The sequence below is a fragment of the Notolepis coatsorum genome (assembly GCF_963971535.1).
Source record: "Notolepis coatsorum genome assembly, chromosome: 18".
Taxonomy (NCBI): domain Eukaryota; kingdom Metazoa; phylum Chordata; class Actinopteri; order Aulopiformes; family Paralepididae; genus Notolepis; species Notolepis coatsorum.
The window spans coordinates 40,108,227-40,125,181 of NC_140182.1; the positions used below are offsets into that span (position 1 = coordinate 40,108,227).

The following is a 16,955-nucleotide window of genomic DNA, read 5'->3' on the forward strand; positions in this document are numbered from 1 at the left end:
ACGAGACAAGACAAGACAAGACGAGACAAGATGGGACAAGATGAGACAAGACGAGACAAGACGAGACAAGACGGGACACACCGAGTTTTCCCTGGCCTGCTAAGTGGCCTGCATGCCTTTTTCTTCAGTCAGGCCAGTAGCCTGCAGAATACATTTTTTTATTCAACACCCTGCACCCACCACTGATGAACTGAAGTCCACACCGCATTAAAATATTTGTATGTAGGCCTATAGTTTTCTTATTATTATTTAATAAATATTGGTTAAACGTTAGTCCTTTTGTCCTATTTGAGGTTTATAACAGTAGATTGTACTAAGCAGTTGTTGGCTCATTAATTTGTGTAACTAACATGTTCCTAGAGGAGGACCCCCAGACCCCTGCTTAAAAAGTGGCCTGACTAGGGCTATATATTTCCCACTATATTTCCTGGCCTGAATGATTTCCCCAGTCCAGCCCTGACTGGATCAATTAATTTTCTTCAAGGGTTCGGCCAATTCTCATCATCATCATTTCTGAGATTATGATTTTGAGTGCTCGTTTGGACCATCGTCTGGCTTCCTGGACTGGATAATGTGATAACACTTAGTTACAGGAAAAATGTATCCTGTCAACACTAGAGAATCTAATTAATTATTTATGCAAATCCCTTTTAATGGTAGATATCTAATTTTGTACTGTATTAACTTAACTACTGTCTCTTGAATTGACTTGCTATTGTATTCTGTACTGAATTTCTTATGTGTTTGTGGCTTCCGCCCAGGGACTACAGATGAGAATTAGCCTTTGGCTGTATCTGGTGCAGTATAGATTCTATTGTGTGCTGTCCCTGTCAAACAAACAAGCAAACAAATAAATAAATAATAAATAACTGAGAGGGGAAGCTGAGAAGATTTATCAGGATAACTATCACGTAACATGCAGTTTCAGATAACAGCCGTTATCTGTATCTGTTATCTGAAATGATATATGTAAAATATATATGTGTGTGTGCGTGCACACAGATGCCAGCATGTGCTTTGTGATAGCAGTGTGGAAACCACCATCTCAGGACTCATCTCAAGCTGCTTATGGAGAAGGCATTAGCATATGGCTGACATCCCTTTTATTACATTATGTAGGGAGCCACGGTGGCACAGCGGTTAGTGCTGTTGCCTCACAGCAAGAAGGTCCTGGGTTCAAACCCCAGCAGGGGGGGGGGCTTTTTCTGTGTGCAGTTTACATGTTCTCTCCCCGTGGGTCTGTGTGGGTTTCCTCCGACACCATAAAAACACATGCATGCTGCTACAGTAGGTGTATCCTGCCGGTGCCCTTAGCCCAGGAGCTGCTGTGTGGCTGCTCTGCTGTGTGGCTTCTCTGCTGTGTGGCTGTTCTGCTGTGTGGCTCTGCTGTGTGGCTGCTCTGCTGTGTGGCTTCTCTGCTGTGTGGCTGCTCTGCTGTGTGGCTGCTCTGCTGTGTGGCTGTTCTGCTGTGTGGCTGCTCTGCTGTGTGGCTTCTCTGCTGTGTGGCTGCTCTGCTGTGTGGCTCTGCTGTGTGGCTGCTCTGCTGTGTGGCTGTGTGGCTGTTCTGCTGTGTGGCTCTGCTGTGTGGCTTCTCTGCTGTGTGGCTCTGCTGTGTGGCTGCTCTGCTGTGTGGCTCTGCTGTGTGGCTTCTCTGCTGTGTGGCTCTGCTGTGTGGCTGTGTGGCTGTTCTGCTGTGTGGCTGTGTGGCTGTTCTGCTGTGTGGCTCTGCTGTGTGGCTTCTCTGCTGTGTGGCTTCTCTGCTGTGTGGCTCTGCTGTGTGGCTGCTCTGCTGTGTGGCTCTGCTGTGTGGCTTCTCTGCTGTGTGGCTGTTCTGCTGTGTGGCTCTGCTGTGTGGCTTCTCTGCTGTGTGGCTTCTCTGCTGTGTGGCTCTGCTGTGTGGCTGTTCTGCTGTGTGGCTCTGCTGTGTGGCTTCTCTGCTGTGTGGCTGTTCTGCTGTGTGGCTCTGCTGTGTGGCTTCTCTGCTGTGTGGCTTCTCTGCTGTGTGGCTGTTCTGCTGTGTGGCTCTGCTGTGTGGCTTCTCTGCTGTGTGGCTTCTCTGCTGTGTGGCTCTGCTGTGTGGCTGCTCTGCTGTGTGGCTTCTCTGCTGTGTGGCTTCTCTGCTGTGTGGCTGTTCTGCTATGTGGCCACTCTGCTCCTGGATGGTTGGACGAATCTCCCCAAAGGGGTTAATAAAAGTATACATTACTATTATTATTCTCTTCATATTGGGGCACTCATGTGTTATGGACAGGGGCACTGACCACGCCCCCATCAAGAAAGAAATGCATCATGTGATAAAGGTGATGGCTCAGAGTTGTCATAGATGATTGGATTGGTTCTATGCTCCTCACATGTGTTCAGAACCACAACCAGAGGCCTTTCATGGTGCTGCTTCCCTTTTGTTGACCACAGCCTGTATGAACATACAGCATGTCAGTATCTGATTTACATACTGGCACCACTGCCTGCAAGAGGAACTTACAACATTTGGTTTGGAACAAGCATCCGTTTTTAATTAGTTTCAATCCTTCCAACAACAAAACATTTGCTCAAATACTTCCTGTCACTTCCCTTTGCTCAAATACTTCCTTTATATAAAGGAAGGAGGCTATAACATTAACTATTGCGTCTACCATTTGTCAATGTGCCGTTTGCTCAATTTCTTTGCAAATGTTATTGTTTCCATACCTGAAAAACTGTCAAAGTGAGCTATTTGCTTCAGCAAATTACCACAAGAAATTTAAATAACATTGCCCCCCAGGTGCTTCGGGTTAGTGTATGTCAGCATATCAAGCTCTTCAATAAAAATCAACACTTTTCTCCCTTAATTTACTTAACACATTGGACGCCAGAGGTCGCTATGGGCGTTAGGCCGTTTAAGCCAGTGCTTTGTTCAATGGAGAGAATGCTGTGTTTGTGAGTGCTAAAACTATATTAAATATTATAGCTATGGATCTAATAACGTAGTCGATTGTCAGTGAGTTTCTTCTGGTCAACATGCAAAAAACAGATTATTTTTTCATCCGTACATTTCCGTTTTATACCGTGGTGAATATGAGTATAGTTTGAGTGATTCTGAGTAATCCCAGGAAAAGACGCGAAAACAGCCCTTTAGTTAAATCCACTTATCACGTTGCCATTTTTCGCCTGATTATCAAATCATCCTGAAATAAATGCTAGATTATCGTTATTATGTTTCCTCATGCATGCATGAAAGGGGGTTTGGAACGGGGCGCCCATCCGTGCCGTGATGTGACCGGGACACAGTACACACACATTCCACACAGACAGCTTCGATCGCAGGAGAAAAAAATATCGGATCAATGCAAGATTGGATATATACTGTCCTTACCTTGTATCTGGTGTACTGCAAAAAGAATAATCCAATTATCTGATCACCATTCCAAATACTGGTCGCGGTAGTCTGTCCCACGTTATCCAGCATTGCACATGGACGAGCGGGCGGATGAACTCGTCGACGCATCCGTGGTGACCGCTTGTCTTGCCGGAGTATTTAGACCCAGCCCGCACGCTGCAGCTCGGCCGAGAAAACAAACTACATCATTTCAAATGGAGTGCAATAGTGGCCGCAAGGCGTTAGGCGGCGGTATTGACCGTCTGCGAGCTCAGACACATTCAGAACAGCACGCACAAGGTGCCTCGATGGATTATGAATGGCAATAGCGAATAAAATAAATAACGATCATAACAACGAGTTAACTCGTTGTTGGCTCTCAACAATTGGCAGGCTAACACGAGTTAACTCGTTGTTGGCGCAGAAAGGGGTAACCTTCATCAAGTTCTGTAACATTCCATCAAACACTGCTCTCCGGTCCTCGAATTATCATGAGGTAGTACCTATGATAACTCGAGGGACACAATAAACCATGTCCTTCTGACAACAACGCTGTCCTTCTGACAACAACCCTGTCCTTCTGATGACAACAACCCTGTCCTCCTGATGACAACAACCCTCTCATTCTGACAACAACCCTGTCCTCCTGATGACAACAACCCTGTCATTCTGACAACAACCCTGTCCTCCTGACAACAACCCTGTCCTCCTGACAACAACCCTGTCCTCCTGACAACAACCCTGTCCTCCTGACAACAACCATGTCCTTCTGACAACAACCCTGTCCTTCTAATGACAACAACCCTGTCATTCTGACAACAACCCTGTCCTTCTGATGACAACAACCCTGTCCTCCTGATGACAACAACCCTGTCCTCCTGACAACAACCCTGTCCTTCTGACAACAACCCTGTCCTTCTGACAACAACCCTGTCCTTCTAATGACAACAACCCTGTCATTCTGACAACAACCCTGTCCTTCTGATGACAACAACCCTGTCCTTCTGACAACAACCCTGTCCTCCTGACAACAACCCTGTCATTCTGACAACAACCCTGTCCTTCTGATGACAACAACCCTGTCCTTCTGACAACAACCCTGTCCTCCTGACAACAACCCTGTCCTTCTGACTTCATATGAGGACAGGATGTTGTATCATGGCATTCTTTTCTCCCCCACCGGACACACGAGCAGACTTTGACTTTGTGACTGAAGCCAGAGATTGTGAGGACTGTGACTGTGACTTTGATGGGATTTGAGAAGGATTTGTCGTTCTATTCTGGCAGAGCTGAGCGTATCTGTTGGGAAAACGGAGGGGTCAATGGTATTAGAATATGATGTGAAATCCGTCCCACGTCCTCCAACGCCAAACTCTAATCGGTACAACATGCTGGCGGCAGACAGACAAACAGAAGGGGATTGACCATATTCACATTTTGCTCTTATGTCATGCTCCGGTTGGGATTCCCTTCCACCCTGTTCCCACATGGGAATCTGTGACAAGATAAATAAGCACAAAGAATAGAAGTCTTGAAATCTACTAAATAATAATAATAAACGTCTTGGAACAGAGAGCTCCGAGTACATTTTCATGGTGTTTAATGACTGAACTTTTGCAATTGATCATCTTCACACGGTGGCCATTTTGCTCTTATGTCATGCTCAGGTTGGGATTCCTTGTAGCATGACTGAACTTTTGCAATTGACCATATTCACACCGCCATATTCCTTTGGAAAGAAATCCCAACCTGAGTGTGACATAAGAGCAAAATGGCCACCGGGTGAATATGGCCAAAGGGATGGAGAGTTAGGGAGAGGTGGGAAGCCTGCAACTGCCAAGACTGAAAACAAGACCCCCAGGAGGAGGGAGCATATCAGCTCCAACATCAGCAGGTCCAACATCCACATCAGCAGGTCCAACATCCACATCAGCAGGTCCAACATCCACATCAGCAGGTCCAACATCCACATCAGCAGGTCCAACATCAACATCAGCAGGTCCAACATCAACATCAGCAGATCCAACATCAACATCAGCAGCAGCTCACATCTTATACAGCCGACAACAGAACAACTCTACTAGTAATAATAGTAATACACTTTATTTTTATAGCACCTTTCATACAAGAATTGCAGCCCAAAGTGCTTCACAGCAGTAAAATAGACAGAATAAAACCAACGCAGAGAGTAAGAAAAGAGTAAAAGCAATACTAGTCTTCTCCATGGAAGTCAAAGTAAGAACGGAGCAAAGCTACTCCATCTGACTAACAAGCTCTCGTTCTCTGCATCATGTCTCTGTGGTGTTGGTAGTGACAACATCAGACGCGGGACAGCGGTTAGAAGACGTGCCGGTCTGGCGTTAGAACAGAGACCAAGCGAGACGGACAGCGTTGTCATGGTAGTGTTTGGCTGAACTGCATGAACAGCTAAAGGGGAATGCCGCCCAAATTAAGAATTAAAATGTGTTATTTCCACAGCCCAGCAAAGATCGACCAATTATCAATTTGTGAACATTTACCTGTAAATGTAAAAAAATAAAAAGAAATAAAATGAACCGTAAGTCTTCATGGGTAGGGCCCGACAAGCTAGTGCTTCTCCCTAGCCCTTTTCGGACAATTGGACAATGCTGCAATAGCAGCTGGTAAAACGTTGGTGATTTATGGAATGACCATTGTTATGTGTCCAAAACCCGAAAAAAAAATAACTGAACTGAACCGAACTGTCTTAGACCATAGGAATAACATGTATCAATTCACTGTCTTAGACCATAGGAATAACATGTATGAATTCACTGTCGGAATCACATACAGTATGAATCCTTAAATTTGGCGCAGTACCCCTTTAATCTCCGGGAGCGGATATCATCAGGCCTGACCTACATGTCACATGATACCTACACATAAGACATTGAACAAGCTAAAAAATTATTACTAAGGGGTTCAGAAATACGATTATTCATATCCATGCCAGATTGTGCAAGCATTACGAATGTTGCTGAGATGATGCTGAATGGCCGAGATACTGCGTGGGACATCATGAGGTGTGCAGATGCAGAACCATATTGTTGGAACGACTGTATGGAATATTAGAAGAGCAAAGGGGGAGAGAAACGCGGCTCCATACCCATCTTGGACTTGCTGTCCTCGTACTTTGTGCGCTGCAGGACATGGTGGACTATTCTGCTTCTGGTGGAGTTGGAGAAGAAGGTGTGTCTGTTGGTGATGGTGAAGCTGAGGAGAGAACGAGAGTCAGTATTAACACCACCATGTCGTCCGGAGATTACTGTCAGTCAAGGCACTAAATGATCCATAGCAACACCATAATATCACAGACACCCTGATGGGGGATCCCCTTTGAATTTCCCATCTGGGGTTTCTCCCCCTTTTTTCCCTATTGCTAGGTTTTAGAGAGTTGTTCCTTATCTTCATTGGGGAAGGTCTGGGGGTGTTGCAAAATTGTGGATTTTATGGTGTTTTTTATTGTGGATCTATTGTGATGTTTCTTCTTGATCTGTGAAGCCCATGGGGGCAATTCATTAAAACTGCACTGGTATACAGTACATGTTTCAGTGGTTATCAAAGAGTTCTGTATGGATAGCTATTCTGGCTACATCGTTCTCAGAGGGCAAACGGGTTGACTCTAGAGACGACGTGATAATGGCTGGGGATTCACGGATAAATAGAGACTTGGATAACGCCTTTCCATAAAAGAGATGCTTTGAAAACGAGAACCTTAGAGGAACGGTGGAGGGCGGTCACTGTATCAGACATCTGCTGTGTTTCACATCGTGTCTGTAATGAACCTTCCTCTCTTTTTTTGGGTTCTGTGCTCCTCTGTCTCAAATCCTTACAATTGTTGTGCCTGTCTGTCATATCGTACATTTTGCATCCTGGCCTCTCAGAAGTGGATGATGCGACAGCTGAGCAAGAAGCCGGATGGCGATAGTACTGATAATGAAAGACATTATCTGACAGAGTGTGTATGTGTGTGACATTATCAGTCGACTAAAAGTCATAATGACTTTGTCGACAAATCAATTAATCAAGTGCCAAATGTGTAACATTTAGTTTCCTACATGTAATCATGCAGATGGACCATTTTATTAATATTGTGCTCATAAGAGTGGTCCTTGTAATTTTTTCAGGAAATCACTCACACAGAAAAGAAAACAAAAAAGAAATGACTAATTGACTAAGTCTTGATCGACTGAGACCAAATCAACTGATTAATCGATTAAGAGGCGACAGGTCTACATCATGTGCTTGTATGGAAACCATGTACATTCTCAATCAATTTCTATTCTGAAATGAAAATCGGAAAATGAAAAACAGGGCTTTTTTAAAAATTAATAATCAATGTTTGTAGCAAAGTTAAAGGAAAACTCCAACATTTTGGGAAATTCGCTTATTTAACATCTTCCCTGGAGTTAGACAAGGAGATACATACCTTTTTTGTCTCTCTCCATGCATTAGGCTTAGGGAACGCCTGGACTGTTAGCCTAGCTTAGCTTCATCACTGGAAGTGGGTCAGGCATTTACCCGAGTTCCCTACAGTCACGAAATACACACTCCAAAATGTTCCTGTAAACATGTTGTGACCTGTGTATTTACCACGTCTCCCAGTCACACAAGTCACACGAGTCTCCCAGTCACACAAGTCTCCCAGTCACACAAGTCTCCCAGTCACACAAGTCTCCAAGTCACACAAGTCTCCCAGACACACAAGTCTCCCAGTCAAAATGTTGGAGTTTTCCTTTAAGCAAAGTAAAAATAAATAAATAAAGAATTAGAGACGCTTTCCATTTAATATTGTCCTCAATGTTTTTTTCCCATTTATAGATTTTCATATAGCGGGTCTTCATTTGGGGCAATTTTTTTAAAATTATGTTATCAAACAGAAGCATTAATTGGCTGTGTTTTAGTGTCTAGAATAACAGCAGGACTGCCGGAATTATACAGCTTTTAGGCTATTATAGGATTATTATTACAGTCCTTTGCAACCGTGGAAGCTTTCTCCCTAATATCATTTTTTTTTGTGATTTAGCCTCTGGATTCATGTATTTTCACAGCACAGAGCACACACAGCCACACACAACGTTCTACACGGAGTAATGCACATTGATGAATTGAATACAACGGTGTCGAGACACATGGGTCTGCTGTCCCCTATGCGCCTGGCACAGGCCTAAAACAACAATATACTGTAGGCCTGGCAATGCGAAATGCAGAGATATTTTAATAATCTAATGTATACATTATTACAGGCTACAGAAATTATTCACTCTGGGAATTTGTGAAGCCTGTGTGCAGATCGAAATATGAGGGATTTGTCTTTCATCTCTTTGGAAAGGCTGCAGGTCATTTGCATATGTAGGTCTATAGGAAACAGCATATTAATATATATATGCCTACTGTATATTATAGGCCCAATAAACAGTAGGCTATACTTTCTCCTAACGTTATTGTTGATGACGTATAGTTTGCCATGGAAATTTGAGACCGAGTTGAGAGAACAGGATACACACAAGACACCAGGATCATTTATTAGTTCAGGCTTAAACCAAGACACAAGACACTGGGATATGGTTAAGTATAGATTTATTATTTCAGGCTCATCACCATGACCCAAGACAGACACCAGGATACAGTTAAGTGTAGATTTATTAGTTCAGGCTGAACACCAAGACCCAGGACACCGGGATAGTTAAGTGTAGATTTATTATAGGGCTGGGCGATAAAACGATTTTTATTTTTTTGTGACCTGCAACAGGGCAGTTTTAAACAGTGGACAGACTTGTCTTTCTTGCCTGCAACTTAAAGTAATGGCTTTTCTTGTCCAAATGACAATACTGACCAAATTGAGATTTCTTTTTCTCTTGTCCATTTATTTTGTTTGCTTTCTAATTTAAAATACAGTTTGAAACCGTCTGTACACAGTAGGCTATGTGTGCTAGCAGAGCTAGTCTCCAGTCGCGAGTCACGGTGCACATGTGCGGTGGTTTGTCCACCAAAAAAGCGCCAAAAGATAGAAAAGAAACTAGCAGAGCCAGAACTATTCAACTCCCCTGGAGCCACAGCCAGCAGAGAACCCTGTTTACTTTCGCTTTCAAACCAGCTGCAGGCTGAGAACTGGAGTGTGAGGGGCTGTAACACTAAAGATGGCGGCAACAACAAAGAATTGCTGCAAAATAAACATACATCTCATACAAAAATAAAAATTAATTTAATACTTAGAACAATGATAACATTATCATATCGTTATCATGATATCATTTTTGGCCATATCGCCCAGCCCTAATTTATTATGAAGGCAAAAGGTAGAGGACAGAATGTCAGTGTAGGAGGCCAATATGATTGACCATAGATGTAGAGTGCATTTAATTTTCCTACTGTTTGGGACATGGGAGTAAAACTTGTCCACCAAGGAGGTCAAAGGAGAATTATTTCATAAAGTTGTGGGTTTTATCTTTATTCAGATAAAATTTGTTCCAATGTCAATAAACTGGATTGATGAGGTATATGGAACGTTTCAAAGAGAAAGCAAAACCACCAAGGTTTATATGTGTCGATCCTCTTGGAGCTCTGCTCATTTGGAACACATATCCTCAAAGGTAAGTATATAAATTCCTCGTAAAAGATCAATAGGCGGCCGCTGATTTTTGGCAACATTATAGTTTTCGTATCATATCTCGACAGTAATTGATAATACTGAAAATTTAAAAAAATCTGAAAATCCGGGCGGCTGGGTAGCGCAGCGGACTAAGCGCCTCCCTACCACCGCAGAGACACTGCGGGTGGGAAGCCGGTGGGGTGTGTATCCTGGTCGTTGTAAACAGCGACTCCTACTGGTCGGTCGAGGCGCCTTCTCAGCGAGGAAGGGAACTGGGGGAAGTAGTGTGAGCCTCCCACGCATTACGCTCCCCCAGTGAGAGTCCTCGCTGTCAGGTGAAAAGAAGCGGCTGGTTGACTCGGAGGGGACATATGATAGTATCTATCAACCCTCCCTAGACCGGCAAGTGGGGGGCAAATGCGCGTAAGGACCAGGAAGGGAGGGAATGGAATTGACATAACGACTGAATTGGGATGGGAGAAAAATACAGAAAAAAGGGGGAGAAAAAGTAGATCAAAAAAAAGAAATTAAGAAAATCCATCGGTAAGGGGCAGGAGCTTACGGCATCCAATCCAACGGCATCCAATCAAATGAACGGCCAAGTCAAATGATTGGAACGAACGAGCCATCTATCAGACTCTCTAGTGACACTCACAAAGGCCTGCTGCTAGTGCTAACACATACTGCATGCTAGCTACCTAGCGGGGCGTGGAGGCCTCCTGGTGCGTTCCGATTGGGAAGGGCGTCAAATTCGGCTTAAGGATTCAAAAATATTTCTGCCCAAAATAAACAGCCACCTATTGCTCCTTTAAATAGTAAGGTTAATCATCATGATTCTGGTCAAGAATTTAAAAGAATATTCCAGTTCCTCCCACAGGTGTTTCTCACTTTTCTGTAGTGTTTTAGTTTTTATTAAATAGTTTTGAGTGGATGGTGAGGTTTGTGCTGAGGTTTGTGCTTGAGCAATATTTGTTTTGTAAAAAGAGATCAATAATAATAATAATAATAATAATAATAATAATAATAATAATAATAATAATAATAATAATAATATATAATTTATAACCTCACTGCTTTGGTATTGAGAGACTTAACCCCAAACTGCAGCTTCTCTGTGGGTGTCCTTCAAAAACCATGATGAATCTATTTTTCAAAACAGGAAATGTTTCTTACATGTTTTCATTGTGTCGTTATGTGTTTTGTATCCCTGGTTTGGCCAAAGATTTATTACCATTTTATATGGACTATAAAGGTGGAATTTATATTCCCATGAAATGCTACTGTATCATAGTCTCGCAGGGGAAGAAAGCAAACTGAAATCTCAATGTACGAGGAAAGCAGGGACTGTTCTCATGCCGTGTCAAATAATATCATCTGTGGGTGCTAAATTGCCTTTCCTTGCCTATGACAATAGTGATCTAAGTACACTATCAAATTCCCTGAGAAGGAGCACCCAACAGAATGTCCAGGGCGCTGGCTGAAACTGTATTGATAAGGTATGGAATATTACCAAGTGAAAGTAAAAGTTGACATGTTTTAAAAGGGTTTTCAGTTATCATTTTGGTGCCCTGATCACCTGTTAGGTTCTTCGTCGACTTTTAAAGAATTAGATGGATAAAGGTCAATTTGCTCAGTATTCTTTTAAATTCTAACATTTTAACTATCTCAATATTTCATCAGTTTCAACAGTTCATCCCACAGTGAATATGTATTTCCAGTTTAGATTTAGTTTGTTTGTTTGTTTTTTTGTTTGTTTTAAATTGTGATGAGTGAACGATGATGGACATTGCGCAGCAGATCAAAGGACATGGATTTAGGCAGCCAAGAGGACTGCTGGGCTCTGGAGTCTATGTCAGCAGGAGCTTTGAGAAGGCCAAGAGATGCCCTCTGGATCTGCCCCATGGGGAGAGAAATGCTGTGCTCAAGCTCAGTGTGCATGTGGGCAAGGTGAAGATTATCAACTGCCAAGGCCACCCGCTTCAGAAAACATGGATGCACAAGGGGTATGACTGCGTGGGTGCCACCCAACTGTGGAATGGTGCCCAGCGGGCTGGAAGAGAATTGTGTCTGGGACCCGAACCGGATAAAGGTTCTGGAGATTCTAGATAACTGAATTGAAGAGAGAATGACAATTGATATCGTAGACAATTATTAAGTGTACCTTTTATGGGCCTTGTGAAAGATTGTCCCAAGAAGCAAACATGTTTTAGCAATGACCCTCACAATGATGATAGCGACTGTAAATCAATTGTCTTAGTCAATATCCTGACTAAGAAGGATGATGAAAATGATAGGACAATGAAAAAGATCTCCACACAATATCTGTCTGTCTCTGTGTCTGTCATAAGAATTACTGGGATGTGTTGTCAATATTGACACAGGATGAAACATTGCAGCAAACTGAAACCAAAGACGATATTGACTATCTTTGATGTAATCATAAATATGAAACAGTAGATGCAACATGTCATAATCAATTGACATTCTGGAAGGGGACCACATGGCAGCCATCTTACCTCAGTCCAGTTCTGAACTTGCTGTCTTCATAATCCTTGCATTTTTCTACCAGTACACCAATACTGGACAACCACCATTGTCATAGCATAGCAAACCAGAACCTACTGAGCTGGGGCAATCTCGTCAAATTCAAAGATGCCTGCCTTACCTATAAAATCCTACATGGCTTGGCTCCCCCCCCCCCCCCCCCCCCTCTGTACTTTCATAAAACAGAAAGCATCTGCTGACAGATATACCAGGTCTGTAGTCAGAGGGGACTGTGTAGTCCCAAACAGGAGGTCTAATTTGAGTCAGGCAGCCTTTTCCGTGAGAGCAGCCCACACCTGGAACAGTGTGCCAATACGGCTCAGGGAGTATCAAAGTTACATTTCATTTCAAACTAACTTAAAATCATGGTTGAGAGATGGTCAAGTGTGCGACCATTTTAACTGAGGGGTTGTGATGTATTGTAATGTATTTTAATGTATTTATTTGTATGTATTTTAGTGTATTGTAACCTATACTGATTCCTACTGTGTTTTAATTATTGTACTATGTCTTAATTATTGTAGTGCTCATGTCACCTTCCCCAGAGACTACAGTTGAAAATTAGCCAACCTGGCTAAACTGGCATATTTACAGTCAAATGTTCCTTAATATGCACTGTCTCTGTATTTTAAACCAATAAATACAAATACAAAATAATGTTTTCTTTTTATTCAAAGTAATGAATGTAAGCCAACGATGCCTGCCTAGAATGAACGAAGAGAAACAATTCTGGTAGAATTATGATTATAATAGCTCCAAGAAAACAAATCATGCTTAGTCGTTATGCCAATTCCCCCCCTCCCTTACCTGGTTGTTGTGCGCATGTTCCTCCTACTGGTCGGTACAAGGGAACCCTGAAGTCCACCACATGCTTCCTCCGACACATGTGGAGACAGCCAGTGGCTCTTTTTTCACCTGGCAGCGAGGACTCTCATTGGTGAAGCGTAATGCGTGGGAGGTCACGCTGCCTTCACCATTTCCTGCCTTTCGCTGAGCAGGCGCCCAGACCTGACCTGTAGGCGTCGCTGTCCACAACACCAGATTACCACCCATGACTTCCCTCCCCCTAACTCAGCCAAACGAGTTAGTATGACGACCGGCCCAAGCCGCAGGGCAATGCTGACTTCGGGAGTCGAGACCGCAGCCTCTTGCATTGGTGACGAGCGCAATCTCCGCTACGCCACCCGACCGCCTCGTGCATTTATATTGTTGACAATGATTTTATTTTTGCAAGTTTGCCTGAACAGTAAGAACTGTATTCGGTATTCTGAATGGCTAATATACTACATTAAAGGTCCCCTATTGTAAAAATTGCCTTTTCCAGTGTTTTGCATTGTTTTCAAGCAATGTGGGGTTGTACCAACATTGAGAAAATGTGAAATCTGTACCAAGTGCAGTTTCTGCTGTTCAGCTGTGACAAGAACTCTCCCTACTGAAATAAGCCATTCAGAATTGACTGGATCTGTGACGTGTAAGGGGGCTGACCAATCACTGTTAAGCTAATATCTGCATACCCCAGCCCCTACTGTGGTTGTACATTTTCAACCATTCAACAATCAACCATAGTGCAGGTGCAAGCAAGTGCAACTGAAGTTCAACAGTGATTAGCATAACGTTAAATGTGCTGTTCCTGGCTGCCAAGCAGCGAATACGTCCTTGCACTCATTTCCTAATGATATAGTGCTCCGCAAGCAATGGGCCAAGTTCGTTTTTGGAGACCCCCCAACTGCTGTCCCAACTTCTCATAGTCGGGTGTGTACCGCACATTTTTGTAAAGACGACATTGAGAATCAAGGACTTTATAATGCTGGGGTGATTTCCAGGCTGTTGCTAAAGAACGGAGCTGTACCAAGTCTTCGGGACCCAAAAGAAAGTATCGAATCAGTAAGTACATAAGTCTTAATTAGTTAATTAGCCAGCTAGCTAAATAATTGATGTAGATAGGGGTTTCACTACATTATATTACATAACGAATAGGAAAAAAAACACAGTAGGACCTCGTTCATTCATCCGTTACCAAACGTCTACAACTATGATGCACTTCGACTAGCGCGCAAACAGAAAGATTATTTGCGATAGTGGTAAAGGTTATTCCCTTTTCTAATTTGGCTAATATTTTCTGTTTGTCTCAATAGTGTATTAACGTTACTATTTTACTGTAGCGTTTGCGGTGTTCCTCCGTGCTAGCATATCTGCCATCTCTCTGGAGAGCCTGGACTGGTCAGATGAGCTCAATGGTACACTGGTTGAAGAAACATGGCTTGGTTTCAAAACCAAATTCAACAATACTAAACAACATGGCCCCCCTAAGAACCACCAGGGTAAAAAATCGCGCTGAGCCGTGGATGCACACTGAAATACTGACCGCTATGAAAGCCAGAGACAAAAAATGCTCTGAGTTTCGTAAAAGTCAGTCAAAGTTTACTGAGGAAAAGAAAAACAAAACCACGTGAACTTTGGAAATTACTCAATAATGAACTAGGCTGCAGTAAAAAACTTAAAACCAGATTCTCAAACATAAACATAAAGACGGACAACACACTCATCACAGACAAGCTGGATGTAGCCAATTACTTAAACACTTTCTTCACAAACATAGCCACAACACTGGTAAACAAACTACCCTCCCACTCAGGGCATTATGGGGTAGAACACATAGTAGCATACTACAAGAACCTAGGGGTCCACAAAGACGACTTCAAACTGGAAATGGTAACAACAGATGAGGTACTCAAAAAACTGAGCGCCCTCCAACCGAACAAGGCCACTGGCCATGACAACATCCCCTCCAAATTCCTCAGAGACTCAGCAGCCGCCATCACCCCAGTCATCACACACATAATAAACCTCTCCATAAAACAGGGACGACACGTCCCCAAGGACTTCAAAATTGCGAGAGTAACACCCCTGCACAAAAAGGGCAGCAAATTAGACCCAGACAACTACCGCCCTGTTTCTATCCTTACCTCCATCTCGAAAGTCATGGAAAAAATAGTATACGAACAGGTAGAAAAGTACCTTGCGGAAAAAAATCGAATCTACGACACATGCCTTCTCTATTTGAACGACCACATCAAACAATAGGTGGACGCGGGCAAATACTGCGGCCTGGTCATGCTGGACCTACAAAAGGCCTTCGACACTGTCAATCACACAATTCTAATTGACAAGCTAAAAGAAATTGGTTTTGATAGTCTATCAGTGAGCTGGATACAATCCTACCTGGAGGGGAGAGAACAGATGGTGGAGGTAAACGGTACCCTATCCCCCCCCCCCTCCCAGTGAGCTGTGGTGTTCCACAAGGAAGCATACTAGGACCGCTACTGTTCCTAATTTATGCAAATGACATGTCGTCAGCTTGTAACTGCAACTTGTTCCTGTTTGCGGACAACTCAGCCCTGCTGGTCTCTGACAAGAACAAGTTACAGGTTGAAAAAACCCTCAGCTCGGAACTAGGCAAAATCTGCATATGGCTCGCCGATAACAAACTATCATTCAAGGGCGTAACTCTGTTGTCAGTGGTGGAGGGGACACATTTGGAGGCGTGGTCAGTGGCGGAGGGGTGCTACGTATAGTTGTATGGTCGCGGCGGGTGGGGGGAGGGGGGGTGAAGGGGGGTGTCCAGCTTCTCTCCCCCTCTCCTGTAGTCTATATGACCAGCTCTTTAGTTTTTTCCACATTGAGGGAGAGGTTGTTCTCCTGGCACCACTTTGCCAGGTTGTCAACCTCTCTCCTGTAGGCCGTTTCGTCACTCTTGGTGATTCGGCCTATCACTGTGGTGTCATCAGCAAATTTAGATTTAGACAAAAATAGATAAGTATAAAATAAAATAAATATAGCAAGTAAAAAATAGAAGTCACGTACGTAGACACAAGTGTTCAGTATGTACATATGTACAATGTTCAATGCAGAGTAGAAGTAACTGAGTTACCATACAATATACTATACAATATACTAATATACAATATACTATATAGTGCAAAGCAGAAATGGGATGAGGTACAATTTAGGTACAATTTACAGTAAGGTGTAATGAGGTATGGGTTGTAGTGCAAATTCTTTCCCAATAAATATAAAGAATTCTTTTTTTAAGTTAAACGCAGGCTGTGTGTTCTCAGTGAGAAGATCCTCCCGCAGCGGTGCTTATTTTTGCAGTCACAAATCCCGGTGCTGGTGAAGCATCTACAGTTTAATAAGATTAATAACTAAATCTGCTATATATAGCCTACCGTCGGCGTCGAATATGAAATAAAGGCATTTAAATAATAAATACATTTCTTTAATTTTAATTAGCAAAAAAAATAAATCATATATTTTTTCCCCTCACCTACGTGTCCCGCATTGTCCCGCAAAAGCAGTGCTGCTGTCCTGCGACTGAACAATTTTGACCTGGTCACCCTACGTGTAATGCACCTGATTGGATAAATGACATGCTGGTGCTCTAGT

At 43.1% G+C, this 16,955-nt stretch overlaps 1 protein-coding gene across 3 annotated transcripts in view; it reads right to left on the reverse strand.

Moving 5' to 3' along the window:
• ano3 (anoctamin 3) overlaps nt 1-16,955 on the reverse strand; it is a gene marked incomplete at both ends in the record, with an annotated part of 99,535 nt that overhangs the window by 25,635 nt on the left and 56,945 nt on the right. For all 3 annotated transcript variants that reach the window (XM_084335321.1, XM_084335320.1, XM_084335319.1), the window contains one exon: nt 6,480-6,586. In XM_084335321.1, coding sequence (XP_084191447.1) covers nt 6,480-6,586 — 107 coding nt within the window. The remainder of the gene's footprint in view (nt 1-6,479; nt 6,587-16,955) is intronic.